The 18,605-nt window shown below is 38.4% G+C and overlaps 1 protein-coding gene across 4 annotated transcripts in view; it reads left to right on the top strand.

Annotated features, from left to right (window-relative positions):
- The window catches only part of DGKI (diacylglycerol kinase iota), a 450,160-nt gene that overhangs the window by 282,602 nt on the left and 148,953 nt on the right, over positions 1-18,605 (top strand). For 3 of the 4 annotated variants that reach the window (XM_047097249.1, XM_047097250.1, XM_047097251.1), the window contains one exon: positions 9,396-9,595. In XM_047097249.1, the coding sequence (XP_046953205.1) occupies positions 9,396-9,595 (200 nt within the window). Of the gene's footprint in view, positions 1-9,395; positions 9,596-14,839; positions 14,903-18,605 lie in introns of all 4 variants that reach the window. The other variant, XM_047097248.1, reaches the window with a different exon arrangement.

Genomic DNA, 18,605 nt, shown 5'->3' with positions numbered 1-18,605 from the left:
AGAGTTTATGGAGGGACTCTACAAACAGTGAACTTGATTTGTGAGAAGGAGCATTGGATGGTGTGGATTCCTGACCTGAAGGTGCAAAGGTAAGGAAGCAGTCAGCAGTACCCGAAGGACAACTATTTGGGAAGGACCACCTGATAGTGTTTGCTAGGCAGAAGCAGTCAGCCAGTGCCAACCTGGCAGGCAGAGAGCTGGAGCCCTAGATGCAGTGACCTTACTCTTCTTGGCCCTCTAGATCTTCTGCTGGTGCCTTCCTCTGGAGAAGTCTAACCAGAAGCTAGAGGACAAGGCAGCCACTGATACAGTATAAGTGGGTCAGGCTCATAAGGCAAGAAGGGCAGGAAAGGGTGGGGTGCCAGCCAGGAGTGGCAAGTGGCGGATATCCGTCGCTCTGGTGTGTGTCTGCCACACGGCAGACAGCCTGATACCCGGGGTTGGCATGAGCAAATGTGGCAGAGTGGATGAATTTTGCCGGGAGAAGAAGAGTGGGATTTGGAATTCTGTAGAAAGCTAAATTCATATACACTTGCAGGTATGAGGGATCCTAGTCCTCAAAATCATATATTGAACCCATCACCCAGCTTCTGTAATGTTCAACTGACAGGCAGTCTTCTATCTGTCCCCACCTGCTTTGTACTAATGTGAGGCATATCTCAGATGTTATATCAGTTATTTGCAAATACTTCTGAAGGTGCTTTTAAAAGATAAGACTTTGTTTTATGAGCATGACTACACCCTTACATCTGAAAAAAATAAGACAGTAGCATCTGACTATCACTGTTTACTGAGTGCTTAAATCTCCAGTTGCCTTGCAAATATCCTTTGTTTTCTTATGCTCTGTTAGTTTGAGCCAGGATCCAAGTTAAATTTGGTTGTTGTGATTGATTGATAGGACTCTTAAGTATCTATGGGTTTCTGTCCATCTCTTTGTCTTATTCACTTATTTATTGAAAAAAATCGTCTTTTGTCTTGTGAAGTTTCCTTGAGTCTGAATTGTGCTAATAACATCTCTTAGGTCTCAATTAACATGTTCTTCTGTCTTGCTGTTTCCTTTAAGTTGACAGTTGGATGTAGATGTACCACTTTCATCCCCCCCGCCCAACAAATCTACTTTGTGGTTAGTGTTTTCTTCTTCTAAAAGATGATAGGTAATATCTGCTTTTCCCTCTATTTTGGTTAATAGTCCTTGAGGGTCATTGTCTGGATCTAGCAATCATTGGAGATTGGCAGAGTAGTGATATTCTAATTCTACCCTTCTTCATTCATTAACTGGAATATTTCTATAAAGAGTAATTTCACCCAATACTTGGTTATTTAGTTATATAGTTTGTGTAGGAAAAGCAGGATAACTGATTCTTTTTCTTTATTTATACACTTTCAAAATAAGTAATTTACTAGCATCTTCTGATGGTGGCTGGTTTTAAATGGATTCTGAGTTTTTGGACACTTACCCCATTACAAGTTTGGGTCTATGCACCATCCCCTGGAATCTGGGTGAGCTTACAAATACTTGGCAAATCAGGTACAGTGGAAGTAACACTAGGTAACTTGTGATGCTGGATCCTGAATGGCCACGCAGCATATGGGAAATACAGGCAATACTGATGCCTCTAATTAATAGGAATTTTATAAATTCTAGTAATATTTGTTATTAAAAATATCTCCCTGCTTTCATGCATTTAATGTCAGTCATAAGTATTTATTGAAAATTTATTGAACCCACAAATGCTTATTGAATTCACTCTGCTATGTGAAATGATTATAATATGGGCCAAGAGACAAACCCTGTCCTCAGGGTACCCACAGTTCAGTGTTGTGGGGGGAACATGAAAAACAGAAGCAATTGCCATCTGGCATAATAAATTCTAGGAGAAAGGCACATGTAAAGAGAAGAAGAATTGAAAGCAGAACAGTGTTTATAAAATGGGGAAATCAGCAAAAATTGCACAGAGGAGGCAAGAGCATCTGTGGATGAGATTGTAAGCGTCCGTTCCATGCAAGATGAGCCTAAGAGCTCATCTTGGTATTCTAGAGCTCCCTGGTGGCTCAGTGACGACACATATGGTGAAGAAAGACATTGATGTGGAGAAAGATAGGACAGAAGGGTTTTGTTTCGTTTTTGGACCTGTTAAATGGGGGAGGTTGAGAGAGATGGAATGAGACAGAATCAGATTTGCGGTTTAGAAAGAATACGTGGATGTCTGTGTGGAAGGGGACCAGAATCTCTACTGCTGGAGGCAGATAGACAAAGCAGGATGTTGGTACCTAAGTCCAGGTGAAGAAATGAGGACGCCTAGAAGCCTGCTGTAAGAAAGTGGTAATGAAGATGGGGGCGGAGGGGGATTGGCAACTTCAAGAGTTATTCAGACACCTTGACTTACTGTGAAGGGTGAAAAAGGAGTATGCGTGAATCCCGGCTGGGTAGCATAGGCCATTAGGTAAACAGTGACTACATTAGAGATGTAGGGAAAATAGAAGAAGGATAATATTACCAAAAAATGAATTGTGGTTTTTTTTACTATATTTTGAAATTATATTTGAATTCCATTCTACTTAACGTACAGTGTTAAATTAGTTTCAGGTTTACAGTATGGTGATTTAACAGTTCTGTATATTACCAAGTGCTCACTTGTGTTTTATATAAGTTTGAAACCCCTGTAAGACATTTAAGGAGATAGAGGCAATTTGAAATACATGTTTAGAGCTCAGAGGATCCCTCCAGGTTGTTAGAGAGGAGTCTGTCAGATTTCTTTCTCTTCCATACCATCATTGGTAGGAAAAGGAGAAAAGTAATAGTTGATGAGAGTTGGTGAAGAGCAAATGGAATGCTAAAATTATGTCCATTCTTTCTCTTTATACGATACGAGTCATGTAAAAATGGATACTAGGCTAGCATCAAATGTGTGTTTGGAGCTCAGATTCTAGTGACTTTAGATTGCTCCCAAGATTAAAAAAAAGTTCTACTTGAAAAAAAGCAGAGTTAAATGTAGTTTATACTGTACAGTTTTGAGCACCCTATGCTCTCTAAAGAATATGGGCATATGTGTCTGTTTTCAAACACATCTCACCTGACTGCTCATATAACAGTACACCATTGTTCAAGAAGAGAGAACCTAATTTTCAGGACTCTAGTTTCACATTTCTTGAAACTATTATACTGATTATGTTTCTAAGAACATAAATTATTTGAAAATTACATGTGTGTAAGATGATCGCATAAACAGAAGAGTGTGGTTATTTGGGTATATGTGTGTATTTCTGTGTATTTTAAAATATTCAGAGTGGCACTTGAATAGATGAGAGATTCAAATAGAATTACTAGATGGGAATAGATGTCGTTTCTTTTAGACTCTTTATCTTCCAGTTGCAAATTTCATGGCTTAAGTCTTCAATTCACTCTCCTGGTTGAAATGCATTCTTACGAATTATGATGATTCTTCATTGGGTGCTTGGTAACCTGATTACCTTTTGGGTTCTCCACAGACCGTAACCAGGCATTGTAAGTTGTATGTATTTCCACCACAATTTTTTTTTGCCTTTGTGGTTCTGAAGGTCTTTTCATCTTGAGTCTGTTTCTAAGTAATCTAAAACTCTTTAAGATAGTTCAAAGCATTCGTTATTCAGATTGAGGAGCTGGTAGCCTAATTTGCTATGCAGTGTGAAATCCAAAGATTTCAGTCTTCTCAGCTTTAAATAAAGTATAGCCAGCTTTCTTTTTGTTAATTGAAATTGGAATATGTGATGTCTTTTATATTTATGAATTAGAAATGCAAAAAGTTACTCGACGAGAAAAATTACATGGAGAAATTTCCAGGGCTGAAGTTTTACGCATACTAGATAGTATAATCTTTACTTTTTATGAAAAAATGTCAAATGTTTGCTTATGTTGATAATATACATAAGAACTGAAAGTAAAAATATTAGTCATAATTACATGATATGTAACTATTTACATTTTGATGCATTTTCTTCCAATTGCCTTATTTCTGTTTTTAAATATATAGGAAATCATGTTATTATAAGTAAAACCCATAATACAAATGGCTGACTACTCTTTCATACATAAATACCTCAATTTATATAATAATTATTCCTTTATGGAAAGATCCCTTTATGAAATGTTTAAGTTTCTGGATGTTTGGTGGTATAAATAATCCTGTAATTAACATAATTACTCATAGACCTGTGTTCATATTTCAGAATATTGTCTTATGACATATCCCTGCAAAAGAAATTATTGAGTCAATGACATAAATATTTTAAAACCTCTAATAATGGTTATAAAACTGCTTTCTAGAAATGTTGTATTGTTTACTTGCCCAGTAGCAATGTGGGAGAGTACCTGGTAAGAAGTAATATCCCACAGGTGCTGGAAATGTGTTAAAAGAAACGAAAAGCTATTAGAATATTGCACTTGAGGAAACAGAAGAAGAAATGAGAATAAAATTACATCCCTAGAGGGAAACAAAGAAATCATGTATGTTTTGTATAGTCCATTAAGTCCTCCTAAACAGCAAAAAAATGAGAGTGAGGACACATTGTTGTTCAGCTTTATTGTTACCTTGCATGGTTTTTCAAAGTGTGGTTTTTTGCATATTGTAGTAGGCTCTTTGTCTTTTCTTGTTGAATTGCAGGTGTTATTTATATATTCTGAATACAGGTTGCTTGACAGATATATTTAGTGCAAAAGATTTTCCATCTATTTTTATTTCCTTAAGTTTGTTTTGATGAAGAAGTTCTTCTGAATTCCAGTTTTATAAGGCAGGCATATATCACATTAGGGCTTTTTGTGCCCTTTTTAAGAAACCTTGCTTATTCCAAGATAAGATATTCTCCTATGTTTTCTTTTTGAAGATTTATCGTTTTACCTTTTATGTATAAGTATGTATTTCAACTCAAATTAATTTATGTGGATTGTGTAAGTGATTCAAGATTTAGTTTTTAGAAATCCTTTTTTTTCCCAGCGTTCTTTGTTGATTAGACTTCTCTATAGAATTACCTTGGTTGCCTTCAACCCTCGGTTGTATGTGGTTCTATTCCTGGACTCTATCCTGTCCCATTGACTTATTTGTTTACACTTATGGTAGTACCACACTGTTTTGATTATTATGGGTTTAGAGTAAGCCTTCATACTTGTAATATGAAACATTTCACTTTGCACTTCTAAGAATGTTTTGGTTATTCTGTCTTTTGTATTTGTAAATAAATTTTAGAATTAGTTTGACTGTGTTTGCAAAAAAAAAAAAACCTGATACGATTTTATTTTTTTTTTTAATTTTTGGATACGTATTTATTGATTTATTTTAATTTTAATTTTTAAAAATTTACATTTAAATTAGTTAGCATATAATGCAACAATGATTTCAGGAGTAGATTCCTTAGTGTCTCTTACCCATTTACCCCACCCCCCTCCCACAACCCTCCCAGTAACCCTCAGTTTGTTCTCCATATTTATGAGTCTCTTCTGTTTTGTCCCCCTCCCTGTTTTTGTATTATTTTTGTTTCCCTTCCCTTATGTTCATCTGTTTTGTCTCTTAAAGTCCTCATGTGAGTGAAGTCATAGGATTTTTCTCTTTCTCTGTTGGACTAATTTCACTTAGCATAATACCCTCCAGTTCCATCCACGTAGTTGCAAATGGCAAGATTTCATTTTTTTTTTGATTGCCGAATAATACTCCATTGTATATATACACCACATCTTTATCCATCCATCCATCGATGGATGTTTGGGCTCTTTCCATACTTTGGCTATTGTTGATAGTGCTGCTATAAACATGGGGTGCATGTGTCCCTTTGAAACAGCATGCCTGTATCCCGTGGATAAATGCCTAGTAGTGCAATTGCTGGGTTGTAGGGTAGTTCTATTTTTAGTTTTTTGAGGAACCTACATACTGTTTTCCAGAGTGGCTGCGCCAGCTTGCATTCCCACCAACAATGCAAAAGAGATCCTCTTTCTCCGCATCCTCGCCAACATCTGTTGTGATTTTAATTGGGACTGCTTTGAATCTATAAATTAGGGAGAATTGGCATAGTAACAACAGTATTGAGTGTTCCAGTCTACAGACCTATCTTTCTCCATTTATTTAGCTGTTGTTTAATTTCTCTTAGCAAAGTTTTACAGTTTCCTAGTTTCAGTGAAGTTTTCAGGTTCTTGCATATGCTTTACTAAAGTTGTCCCTAAGTATTTTATGTTTTCTTCTCTGCCCCTGTCAACCCAGAATTGTCCATGATTTTCATCGGACAGCAGGTAGAATAAGGGCTTGAGTAGTAAGAAAGAAGGTGAGGCTTTTGGGGGAAGATGGAGGCAAGTATTATGGGGATAGTGTGGAGAGACCAAAAGTCTCAAGCCATACACCTGTGGCATGAAGGAAAGTTATGGTCTGGGCCACAAGGCAATAAATGGAGATAAGTGAATGCACTTAGTTCAGGGGCTTTCTTTGTTTTCCTGTCAAGTCCTATTCTATCAGAAAGGCAGTATTGGAAGTTTTCACAGGAGTAATATATGCTGGATTGAACAAATAATTGAATGTCTGTCATTAATAAACCACCATATTATTACTAGTAAATAATTATCTCCAGCAAATTATGGGGGTATTTGTGGTTAAGCCTAGACCATTCTGAGTGATGAAAAAAAAAAACACTGTTTCATTTTCTTTAATTTTTAAGTTTATTTATTTATTTTGAGAGAGACAGAGACAGCATGAATGGGGGAGGGGCAGAGAGAGAGGGAGAGAGAGAATCCCAAGCAGGCTCCACACTGTCAGCACAGAGCCTGATGTGGAGCTCGAACCCCCAAAATCGTGAGATCGTGACCTGAGCTGAAACTAAGAGTCAGACAGACACTTAACCGACTGAGCCGCCCAGGCACCCTGAAGTATAACTATTTCTAATAAGTATTTAAAATATTACCTTTATTCTAACTTGTTCCAAAAATAATGTGGCTGTGCTAACAGGAATAGAACTGTTTTTATCCCCAAAAGCTCTTTACTGTAATTCCCCTTGTGCCTGTGCAGTGATCTTGGATTGTTTCTGAAATATCAGCGGGACTGCCGTTGACAGCTATTTATGTGTTTGTGGTATTGCTGCTGTTCTATTTTTGAGGCTGAGAAGATGACTTAAAAGTGCTCTACAGTACTGTGTATGCCTTCTACATACCAAGGGGTTGGGAAGTATTTAAAACGGTTTTCAATTCTGTGAAACTCAGAGGACTAAGTTCTCACCTGGAAGGTCCTGCATTTTTGTTTGTCATTAGGTCTAGTCAAGGTGGGGGAGGGGGGAGGGTAGAGAGAAGAAGAAAATGGTGTTTCCAGAACGGTGGATGAAGAGATACATTCTCAACTGCAAGTACTTGAAGTCAAGGGGAATATATTGGAAAAGTTCTGGAGATGAGATAGTGACTCTGATCCATTGACTTAAGTGGAGCATTTGAGTACAGCCAAGAAAAACTTTCAACGGAATAACAAAGGACTGGGTGATAGGCCAAAACGAATTATACTAAATTCTCACTGCATTCTGCTCTGCTTTTCTAGTTTTCTCAACCAGTTTGACAAAATTGTATGCAAAGTACACAATGGAATGCTTTTAACATTAAAGGTGATCAATAAGAAGTTCTTCTCAGTTTTTACTTTTTGTCCCTTTGTGCTTTTCTCTTTGCATTTATGGACAATCAGGTTTCTATTGTTCAAATTAATGCAAATGGAAAAAAAGAAATTCAAAGCATCAGATAAATATGAATATCTGGCAACCAAATAAGGGGAAGTTGACATCACAAGTCTCAGTTCAAAGTTTATCCCTCATTCACAGAAAAGAGACACATGGAAACAAGTTGATTGTATGTTTTAATCTTTTAGATTTTGAGCAAGTTAGTATTAAAATCCTTTTTTTCTATTTATTATAAACAAATTGATAACTCAAAAGGCATAATATAACCTTAGTGAAAAATTATTTAGCAGTATCTGCCAAAGTTAACTATACATCTAAACTTAGTGGCATAGCAATTCTTCTCATTGTATGTAGCCAAGAGAGTATGTATCCACCAAGAGATTCATACAGGAAAGTTTACGTCAACAATAGCTACAAACTGGAAACAACCAAATGTTTATCAGCAAAAGAGTAAATAAATACATTCTGCTATATATTACTCAAAAATAATGATGAGAAAAAGATGCCAGAGACAGAAGAGTCATCTAGTATGGTTCGTATGAAGTTCAATTTCAAACAAATTGAATCTATGGTAATAGAAGTCGGGGTATTGGTTACTAACTAGTTGGTGGGAAGGGTATAAAAAGACTGAGAAAGAGCACATATGAACTTGTAAATTATCTAAAGCTTGATCTGGATGGAGATACACAATGTGTATTCAGATTGTATACTTTGTGGATTCTTTTACAACCAAAGATGTATTATTTTCATTCATCCCTAAAAGGGTAAAGGAGATATATATGTGTGTGTGTGTGTGTGTGTGTATGTGTGTGTGTGTACACACACACATACACACACACACATACGCACACTAATATATATAACATAAAAATATATAGCATAAAAATAATATAATATAATGACATAAAATATATAATACGCACATACATTTTAACTAATGAGGGAAAGCTCTATCGATTTGTTGTTCTTCTCAACAACAGGCTTTTAATGTTGGATTGACTTTCCATTCTGTGGCCACAATGGTGAACTGAACTCTGTGTTTGATTTTGATCCTCAAAGCTGTTATACTTTTCACAATGCTTTTAATCAAGTAGTTAATATTATTTTGCCTTCTATAGATCTTATACAGACTGGAGGTAGCTTAAGGAGGTTTTAGGTAAAAAGAAAAAGCCTGCCCACGTTTGCAAAGTAACCAAGGGTGGGCTGCATATTTAAGTATGAATATATTTAATATATAATACATAGTTACATCTTATAGCACGTTTGTGTATACCTGTTATGCATACATATATATGTTATGTAACTGTATTATGTATTTATATTTAAATAATATATATTATAATATACACTTATTTTTAAACATAGTATAAAAGCTGTCTTAAACTGTGCTTTATCTGTTTTATTTTCTTTTTTCTCCTTATATTGGTTATTCAGTGCGACTGACTAGATAACACAAAGAACAACTTTTGTGTTAAAGTAACATGACTAAATTAATACCGAAATTTGGCTATCGATGAAAATTTGTGGTCAAGCTCATCAAAAGTTTAGAAATTTTAGTTTATTTTTGTTAAGGTGATTTATCCAAGGTTTCCCATTCTGCTCCTGGCTAGCAATTTTCAACATGTTTATCAAAGGCCTTTTGGTTATATATAGAGGACTTGGGGTTTCTAGCTTTCCTGACTCTTAAGAACTGACTTCTAGCTTCCTTTTGACTCTTGAATTTACAGGCTGCCCTGCAAGTTGGGGGCCATGGGGAAAGGCTACACCAGTGTCGGGAGGTCGTGCTGCTCACTTACAAACCCATCCCCATGCAAGTGGATGGGGAGCCCTGTAGGTTGGCCCCAGCTATGATTCGGATCTCCTTGAGGAATCAAGCCAACATGGTGCAGAAGAGCAAGAGGAGAACATCCATGCCTTTACTCAATGAGTGAGTTTGCCCCTTGCCTACCTTTGTGAACACAAAGATCGTAGAACGCCAGGCGTGTGCATGGTCTAGGGGTCTTACTGTGTTGAGAAAGGAACAAAGTCCAAGAAACAGCAGTTCCCTGGTCTCTCTCACATATTTTTCTTCATGTTTATTACACAGTGACCACACTCTTCTTGTAGAACCAATTGCTGTATTGAATACTAGATAGATCACTCTTCTTCATTGATCACTTTGCTATATATTTATTGGGAACAGCAGAAAATCATTAAAGAGTGATTCTAGGGTCGTAAAATGCATCAACCTAAACATGTTCCATTTTGTTTTAAGAAGGCATGGTGTTGGCCTTCTCTTTACCCGGGTCACTTGGAGAGTGTTGGGTTCCCCGAGAGTGGGGAGGTTGGCAGAGCTGGATTTTTGGAGCTCACCTCTCTCCACGTTGTATTCCCTTCTGCCTGTTAGTGACTTATCACTTTCCTGATGCCCCCATTTTGGGGTCCTGAGTCCTCTGGTGCTTCAACTCAATTTCGCTGTTCTGAGTGGCATCCTATTGTCTAAATATAACCTAATTCACTATTCAACACCTAAATAAAAAGTATCCCTCTTGGACCCTTTCTTTCCTTAGGTGTATTGATGAGCTGATTTGAGATAAGGTGGTAATAACTAGATATTTTGAGTATATTCATTTTATAGCACCCTTTAAGTTTTTGATGGAGATGTCTGTCTGGGGTGGAGAAGGATGGGGACTTGGGGCCCCTTTTTGAGTATCTTCTATATTTAATGCCCATATGCCTAATCTAACTCAAGGTAAGGCTCTTTTCAGACTCAGCCTTGGGTCATCACTCTGTCATAGTGAGGGACCCTCCAAGGTGCGACTCCTGTTTGTGGCCTGTGATGCATGGTTACCTATTTGTACTGAATGGCTGGCTTCTTGCAGTGCCTGTGAAGCAAGGGTATGCTTTGCCACGTATTTATGGGATCACGGTGATAGTCTTCAGAAATGCCTAGAATAAGCCAATAACACAGGTGCCGTAGCTCACTGCCAGAACCTGACTTCACCTCTCTTCCTCAGATGGCATATGTTGAGGAATAGCGTTAGACAGGTCTCTTAAAGTGTTTGCATTTTTGGCATCTGCTTTGAAGTCTGAGGCTGGAATGAGAGCTCCTCTCTCCTCTGCTTCCTCCCTTCCCACAGTCACTCTGAACATCAGAGTCACTCAGCACTTTGCTCAGATCATTATCCAGACAACTTGTTCAGTTGGATTCCTTATTTCATTTACATTTTGCAGCTGGTGAAACCCCTCGCTCATTCCCGATGGCTTTGTTTTCTCCCTGCCTTTACCTTCAATTAGGTTGAATATACAACTGGCAAGTATGTATGTTAAAAAGGTATGGTGTCAGCAATGATATGTGGTTGACCGTACTCTCTCTGGAAACGTTAGAGTCCATCCATGAACCATTGGTCTGGGAGAAAGCTTTGGAAAACTAAATGAAAAGCCATTTCGGAGATAGTATGGCAGCTCAGGTCGTTTTGGGTCACTTGTATATAGTTAAGAACTATAATAAAACTAAAAGTGCTTAATATCTACAGGCAAAGGCCTCCCATTCTCATGCCTGGCCATGCTATATTTAATAACCTTACCAGATGTGAAATTGTCTCCAGGTGCTAGTTTCAAACAGTTCTTGCCCTTGAGCTGAGAAAGAATTTGTATTTGCTCAGCCACTGTATTGTTAAGAATTCATTTGGGCCTTCTTCACATACAAAAACAAATATGAATAGTTGTTTTCTTTTTGTACTTAGAGTTTATATGGCAGGTGATGTGACGGCATCGATTTAGCTGTGAGGGTGTTCAAGAAACAACCTCAACTCAAAAATAATGACTTCCCACCAGGGGGCAGTGGTGTGTCCATGTAAGCAGCCTCAGGCCTCTGGAAATATCTATGTGAAATGGCAATCGCCTGCTTTTCAGTTCCAAAAAGGATACTTGTAAAACTTAACAAAGGTATTTGTTACTACTTAGGATGAATAACTGTCAGAACACTATATTTTTTAGAAAATCGATCCAGATAGCACATTTTCAAAGGAAAACACCTAGTTATCATGTCACACTTGTTCACTAAGGCCTCGAGTGCTCTCCCTTACTGCTATTGCTTACCCTCTGCAATTAGATTTCTTGTGCCTGTTTTACTAGAAACCCTTGTTTTCAAATCTGACCTTTCCTGCTGGATTTCCAAGTAGAGTTTCCAGTGTGAGGGTTGTCTGGACTATAAGACCTTTCTACAGGTTTTCTCCAACCTTCTGAGTCCTCCAGGTTTTTTGTGTTTCAGCCATGGTTGTGCCAAGTTCACTTTTGCAGCCAAGGCAGAGAGATATTTATTTCCTCCCCCACTCCCTCCGTCCCTCCCTTCTTCTCTCTCTCCCCCTCCCTCTTTCTTTCTTTCTTTCTTTCTTTCTTTCTTTCTTTCTTTCTTTCTCCTTTTCTCATTGTTTACTAAGATTATCTGTTTCTTCTGTTCCATTCGCCTGTCTTCTTTCAGAAGAAAGAAAACTGGTTTTCAGAAGAAAGAAAACTGGTTAAAAATATGTAGAGAATTTGTTTAGAAACCTCCGTGTGTGATGGGCTAGGGAGTTAACTAAATATTTGAGAAGGAGGCATTGTGGTTCCCTAAACAACTGGCTCCCTTTTCCACTTGAGCAATGGTGTTCCTCACCGGTTTGCCTTTCTGTGGGAGATCACATCTGTACCCCAGATTTCATCTATGACTTATACATGAATAGATCTCACATCCATGTCTTCTATCCAGGCATTCCTGTAGAAGCTAACACTCGCACCCAGATATCTTAGCCGACATCTTTACCTGGATATCCGCTAGCAACCTCAGACTGCAGGCTAAAAACGCGCTTGTAATTTTCTTTCTCTGCTCATCAGCCAATGAGCCCCTGGAGTCGTCACAATCACCTGCACTGTTACACACCCCATGTGGCCTTAGAGGTCTACCTTCTATTTATTTCCCATGTCTTTAACCACCTACCTCCTCTGCTAGTATAATATGGCTTTTGTTCAAAGGCTGTATAAGCTACCTCTTCACAGCATCACTAAACTATGCTCATAATTCCTTGTCTCCAGTGTCCCTGCCCTTCACACACTACTTTTTCCAAAAGACTGATTGGAAGGATCTTTCTAGAAATGTTAAGCTTATATTCCTTAACTTTGCATGCCCTTGTGATCATTGTCTTCATCGTTCTCTTCCTGTGCTCCAGAGATCATTGCTCTTCTGGAGCAGTGGCCTGCCTTGTGCATCATCATACTTTTGCAGTTCTGATGCCTTTCTTGCAGTTCCTTCCTTTCTGCCTTTTTGTCTGTTGACTCTTGCTCAAGTTCAAGACTCCACTGAAGTATAACTTTCCCTAAGAATCCTTTTCTATCTACTTCTAGCCATTAGATACTCCTGTTCTGTGTTACATTTATCACACCATTTACCAATAACAGTGTAGTCCTTGGTTGACTTATCTCTTTACCCTGCTTAGAGTTTTCCTCTTTGGGTCCTCAGGGCCTACCAGTATGTCTGAGACATGTTTATGTGTTAAATAATGGCTGGCACATGGATCAGTTCTGTTAATACCGCATCTGTTAACATTTGTCCAGGATTGTTTCTAAAATAACATAAACCTAAAACCCATGAATCTAAAACTAATAGAGATAATGTCTTGATAACATTTGATGTTAATAAATGGATGATACATACGAATTTTAAGATCTGGTTTGCATGGATGAGGGGAAGATTCCCATGAGAAATGGTTAAAGTAGGTCCTCATGATGCCATTAGATCTTCACTTAGGCAAAAAAAGAAAATTATTCCCCCCCCCCAAAAAATATTTCTTGATCTATAATCCAAGTTGCTATTACTACATAGAAACTGAAGGGCTAGCTCCATTGTGTTCAGTCAACCCCTCCCCCCCCACACTGGTACAGAAACATATCTCATTTTATAAAGTGAGAACTTCAATACATATCTTTCCCAAAAAAAGTAATAGAGGAGATTTATCTAGGTTCATATTCACGTACTAGTAACATGGTGGCCAGATAAATTTGATTATGCTGTTTGAAAGGCACCTGTGAAAGAGATCAGAAATTTAAAATTTCTCAGGTGTGTAAGGAGATGTTAAGTTGGCTATAATCCTGAGCTCAATGGTAATTAAGACTACACTGTGAAAAGCAATCATGTTATTCAGGGGCAAGATTTCTAGTTGGTGAACTTTGAATTGGGCAGTGCAGTTGATTGGATTCCATCATCCTGGCTGCTCAAAAGTATTGTTGGTTGTAACCGATAGTCCTTTGAGGAAAACAAGGAGTTGATTCATGGGACTTCATATGAGAATTTGCGTACCCAGCAGAAAACTGGGATCAGGGAGCTATGTCTGCTGCAGGTCCTTTGAAGCTCTTCAAATCGTCTAAGAGAGTAGAGAGAATGACTATGTAAAGGTGACAACACATTTTTTATTTAGTTTCTTCAAATTTACATTTCATCTTTTCCAACAGCAACCAAAGGTTCTCTCTTTTATAAAAGAAGAGAGAAAAGGGGGACATCTGTGGTTTCACTCTTCTACCAAGAGTAGAGTGAAATTTTGGCATCACCGTGATGAATTTAGGCTTTCTTGGTGTTACCTTCAGAGTCGTTAAAGTTTTTGTCAAGCCACTCTTTGCAAGATGGTTGTACTTTGACACAGGTTTCCTACAGACTTTGGAATCATGAGGACTATGGTAAAGGATTAAATTTACCTTGACTCTCCTCAAAGATGAGTTTACTATGCCAGCCTACCCCCCTCTCTAGTGAGTGTGTGCGTGAGTGTGTGTGTGTGTACTTGTGCACATGCGCGCATCCTCTCGTTGGATATCTCGGATGACCTAGAGCGAGAGAGGACCACGATGCCTCCTGCCCGCAGTCCCGCCCAGTGTCCACACTTCGGTTGCATCTGCCCGCGCCCTGCCCTGCGCTCCAGTCTGTGGCTTGCCGTAGAGCCAGCCCTTGCCCTGTGTCCTGTTGGCTTCATTGCTATCACCGGCTTTTTGGATTATGTCCGTGGCTGGCTGGATTTTCCTTTTCCTTTCACTCACTGTTTGGTGACGCGCTCATTTAATTTTTGTTTAAATTTTGTGTGTCTCTCTTTCTCTCTCCTGGCTTGTTCCCTGTCTGTCCACGCTGTTGTGCTGACTGTCTTCGCTGCTCATTCCCTGCTGCCTCTAGTATCCATCAGGTGCCAGCTGCCGACCTGCGGAGAGTATCTGCTCCCCCTGGCTCCTTCACCACGTGAGTACAAAGCCGGTCTGTTTCTACACCTTGTCGAGCACCCTCATCACCTCCTCAGGGTTAGACGACCTGCCTCCTTTTCCCTCACAGGTCTGCTACTCAGACAAGGACCCGCCAACCCTAATTGTCTTCATTACCCCTTTGTGATTTGAGACGGAGCTGTCTAGTTCTTTGTGTTCTATTTGTCTCAGTCCTCTAAGGGTTCAGGTTTAAATTTTTGATGAGATAAGTTAGGGCCAAAATTGCATGAGGTTGTAGAAAGTTCCATCATAAGCATGATTTTTGATGGAAAGTCTGTGAGAGCAGCAGATCATTCTGTTATCTATAGCTCAGGGATGATGTTGAAGATGATGTTGAAGGTGTGCCTGCCGACCTTAATTTGTGAATGGACCCCTAAAATTTTGTGTGGAGTTTTGAGTTCATGCAGGCATCTGGGCCTTATTTGGGTTGAGGATCCATGGTTGAAGTAAAAGATCAACGGCCCCAAACTGTCACTGATTTAGCGAAACACACTTTATCCATAGTTAGTAATTCATACTTAACGTATTCTATGCTTTTATTTTTTTCTGGGGACAAAAATTGTTTTTAGCACTTCGGGACTTCTTTTTTATGTTGTTGCCCTTTCTTTTCATTTACCATACACATACGTAGCTTCTGTTAAGGTTCAGGTACTGTTACAGGCGCTTTACATTAACTACTTACCTAATTACCCACCCCCCCCCCCCCCCACAGCCCTCTGCCACCTGTGGTATTGTAGTGAGGAAGCTGATGCACAAAGAGGTTAAGTAACTTGCTTAAGGTCACACAGCTAACAAGTGGTAGACTGGGTGGCAAACTCAGATGGTCTGGCTTCAAAGATCAAACCTCCGACAATTTATAATTTGCCGCCTTTCCTCTATGAGGATCCTATGTATTTCTTAAGCCCTAGTCGAATCATTGGTTCTTCAAAGAATTCTCTGTGGCTTCTTGTTGCATTAGTTACCTTCTCATTGGACCTCACTGTTGATATACTCATTACCGCTCTCAAGGTGTAACAGGCTGGTATTAATTACGTTGGCTCTATATGTGTGTGCATATGTCGCACACTAGGCTTAGGCTACTTGAGATCATTGACCATATCCTTTTTGAATTTTCGTGTCCCCAGCCCTGATCACAGATCTTAACACAAAGTATTCTGAAACCAAACAGAGTTGTCAGTTGGCAGAATGAATGAAAGAATTTATGTCTACGTTGAACTGTACAATATCTAACGTCTAGGGATATGCCAAAGTGATTCCTAAAGTTCAATCGTGTAATTTTACCTTCAGTCCTAATCTTATAGATACACATTTATTTATTCACTTATTACAATACATTTTTTTCAAAAGCATTACTTTATACTTGTTCTCTGTCCACTGTTTTGTGCTTGGAATCTAATGGTGGGCACAGTAGAACATTGCCTTCATGGAAGATAAAATTGAGTGGTCAGAGAAAGAGGAAAGTAACTTCTTTTTTTTAAAAAAAATTTTTTTTCAACGTTTATTTATTTTTGGGACAGAGAGAGACAGAGCATGAACGGGGGAGGGGCAGAGAGAGAGGGAGACACAGAATCGGAAACAGGCTCCAGGCTCTGAGCCATTAGCCCAGAGCCCGACGCGGGGCTCGAACTCCCGGACTGCGAGATCGTGACCTGGCTGAAGTCGGACGCTTAACCGACTGCGCCACCCAGGCGCCCCAGTAACTTCTAATTTTCAATTTGGAGCTTATTCTGGGGTATAGCCTACATTCTACAAAAGGCTTCTTCAGTAAATTGGAGTCTAAGGAATGGGGTTCGGTGGTTATTTTCAGTGACTCTGTTGATAGTGTTCAAAGAATCAAGAATGTCGACAATAGAGGTGCGTGTAGAATTAGTCACATTTCTATTACAGTTTAAGTTTGGGTCGTCTTTTAAGTTTTAGTTATATAATTTAAATGGGGCTCTTTTTTTCTTATTGTAGGTGCATACACTACTACAGTAAGGTAAACTGTCCTGTTTTGATTGGGTGTATCAGGCAGAGTGCCTATGTGTGGCCACTTTAAAACTTGAACATGGCTCTAAAATATTTTATATCTATATATGATATATCAAATATTATGTATTATAGATGTTAGATTTATGTGTCTCTGAAATATTTCTGTAATAAAAATTTATTAAAATAGAACAATTTAAAGGACATGTAAAAAAACACCGTCAAGGAGCTTGGGAGAAAAAACCAAGAACAACAATAAGTATTGTGCCTTTATATATTATGGCAGTGGTTAACAGTTTTGACCCATTCTTATGTATTTTCAGCAGTGTTTAATAATCACATTAATGTTGCTTTGGTCCTCATGAAAGTCAGGATCCCAGTATCTTGAACTCTCAGCTTGTCTTTTTTTTTTTTTTTTTTTGACTCTTGGTCAGCCGTTTATTGCAGAGAAAAACTCTTCTGTAGATGATCCCTTCTGGGGAGAAGCCTCTCTTTCTACCGTTCCTGTAGGAAATGTTGGTTTCCTAAAGCAACTTGCATGATCTTTCTTTCTCTCTAGTTATTAGAAAAATAACTTTGTTTTTCTTTTTCTTTTCTTTTCTTCTCTTCTCTTCTCTTCTCTTCTCTTCTCTTCTCTTCTCTTCTCTTCTCTTTTCTCTTCTCTTTGGTTGGAATAAAGTCATGGTGGTGACAGTTAATGCATGGATTATTAAGAATTAAGACATACTGGGGCACCTGGGTGACTCAGTTAGTTGGGCGTCCGACTTCGGCTCAGGTCATGATCTCATGGTCTATGGGTTCGGGCCCATGTTGGGCTCTATACTGTTCCAATTCTGTGTCTCCCTCTCTCTCTGCCCCTCCCCTGCTTGTGCTCTATCTCTCTCTTTCAAAAACAAACATTAAAAATTTTTTAAAAACCAAAGCAAATAGAATACTTCACTGCACATATTGTGCATGTAGCTTAATGAATTATTAGGGCAATACCTCAATTGAAAAAATTCTTTGTAATTGACTTCATAGTAAAGTCCTCACTGAAGGGCACATATGCACACTGAAATCATGAATATTCATGCTAAATGTTCCAACTACTAGCTTCTGTTCAGTTAATGCCAAAAATAACACAAAGGTGTGTAATTGTAAAATGTCTTTCTAAAGCTTTAATCCTTTAGTGACTTCTTATTAAATTCCATTTTATACTTGTTCTTCTCCACCAAAATGAAATAATGTAAACCATTTATGCCTGATTTAGTCAACTTTTCATCTTTCAAAAAATATTGAGTGCTTTCTTTCAATACCAGGAGTTCTCTTTATACTGGAGATACAGAGATTATAAAGCTAGGGTTTCTGTCCTAGAGAAATGGACATGCCAGGGATAGACCTAGTTTGTTGCTTACAGTACAATTACAATGCCACGTGACAAGTATTCAAGTACAGATTCTGGTTGTATTTCCATGTGAATACCTGAGTATTGATTACATTTGTTTTTATTTTTTTAGTATTTAAAATCAATGTACACTGAAATAGACTTTTTTGGTATACAGTTGGGAGTTTTAAGACAGATATAGATTCGTATAGCCAACACCCTAATCAGGATACAGAACCATTCCACCACCCAAGAAATCTGTCTAATCCTCGCATCTCCCATCTCAACCTCTGGCAACCACTAATCACTATAGTTTTGTATTTTTGAGATTACCACATAAATGGGATCATAC

Source organism: Lynx rufus, unplaced genomic scaffold, assembly GCF_022079265.1.
Source record: "Lynx rufus isolate CCGP_SWC_20201006 ecotype Redwood Valley unplaced genomic scaffold, mLynRuf1.p SCAF_4, whole genome shotgun sequence".
Taxonomy (NCBI): domain Eukaryota; kingdom Metazoa; phylum Chordata; class Mammalia; order Carnivora; family Felidae; genus Lynx; species Lynx rufus.
Note: the sequence above shows the minus strand (reverse complement) of the source record. Positions and strands in the feature narration are given on the sequence as shown.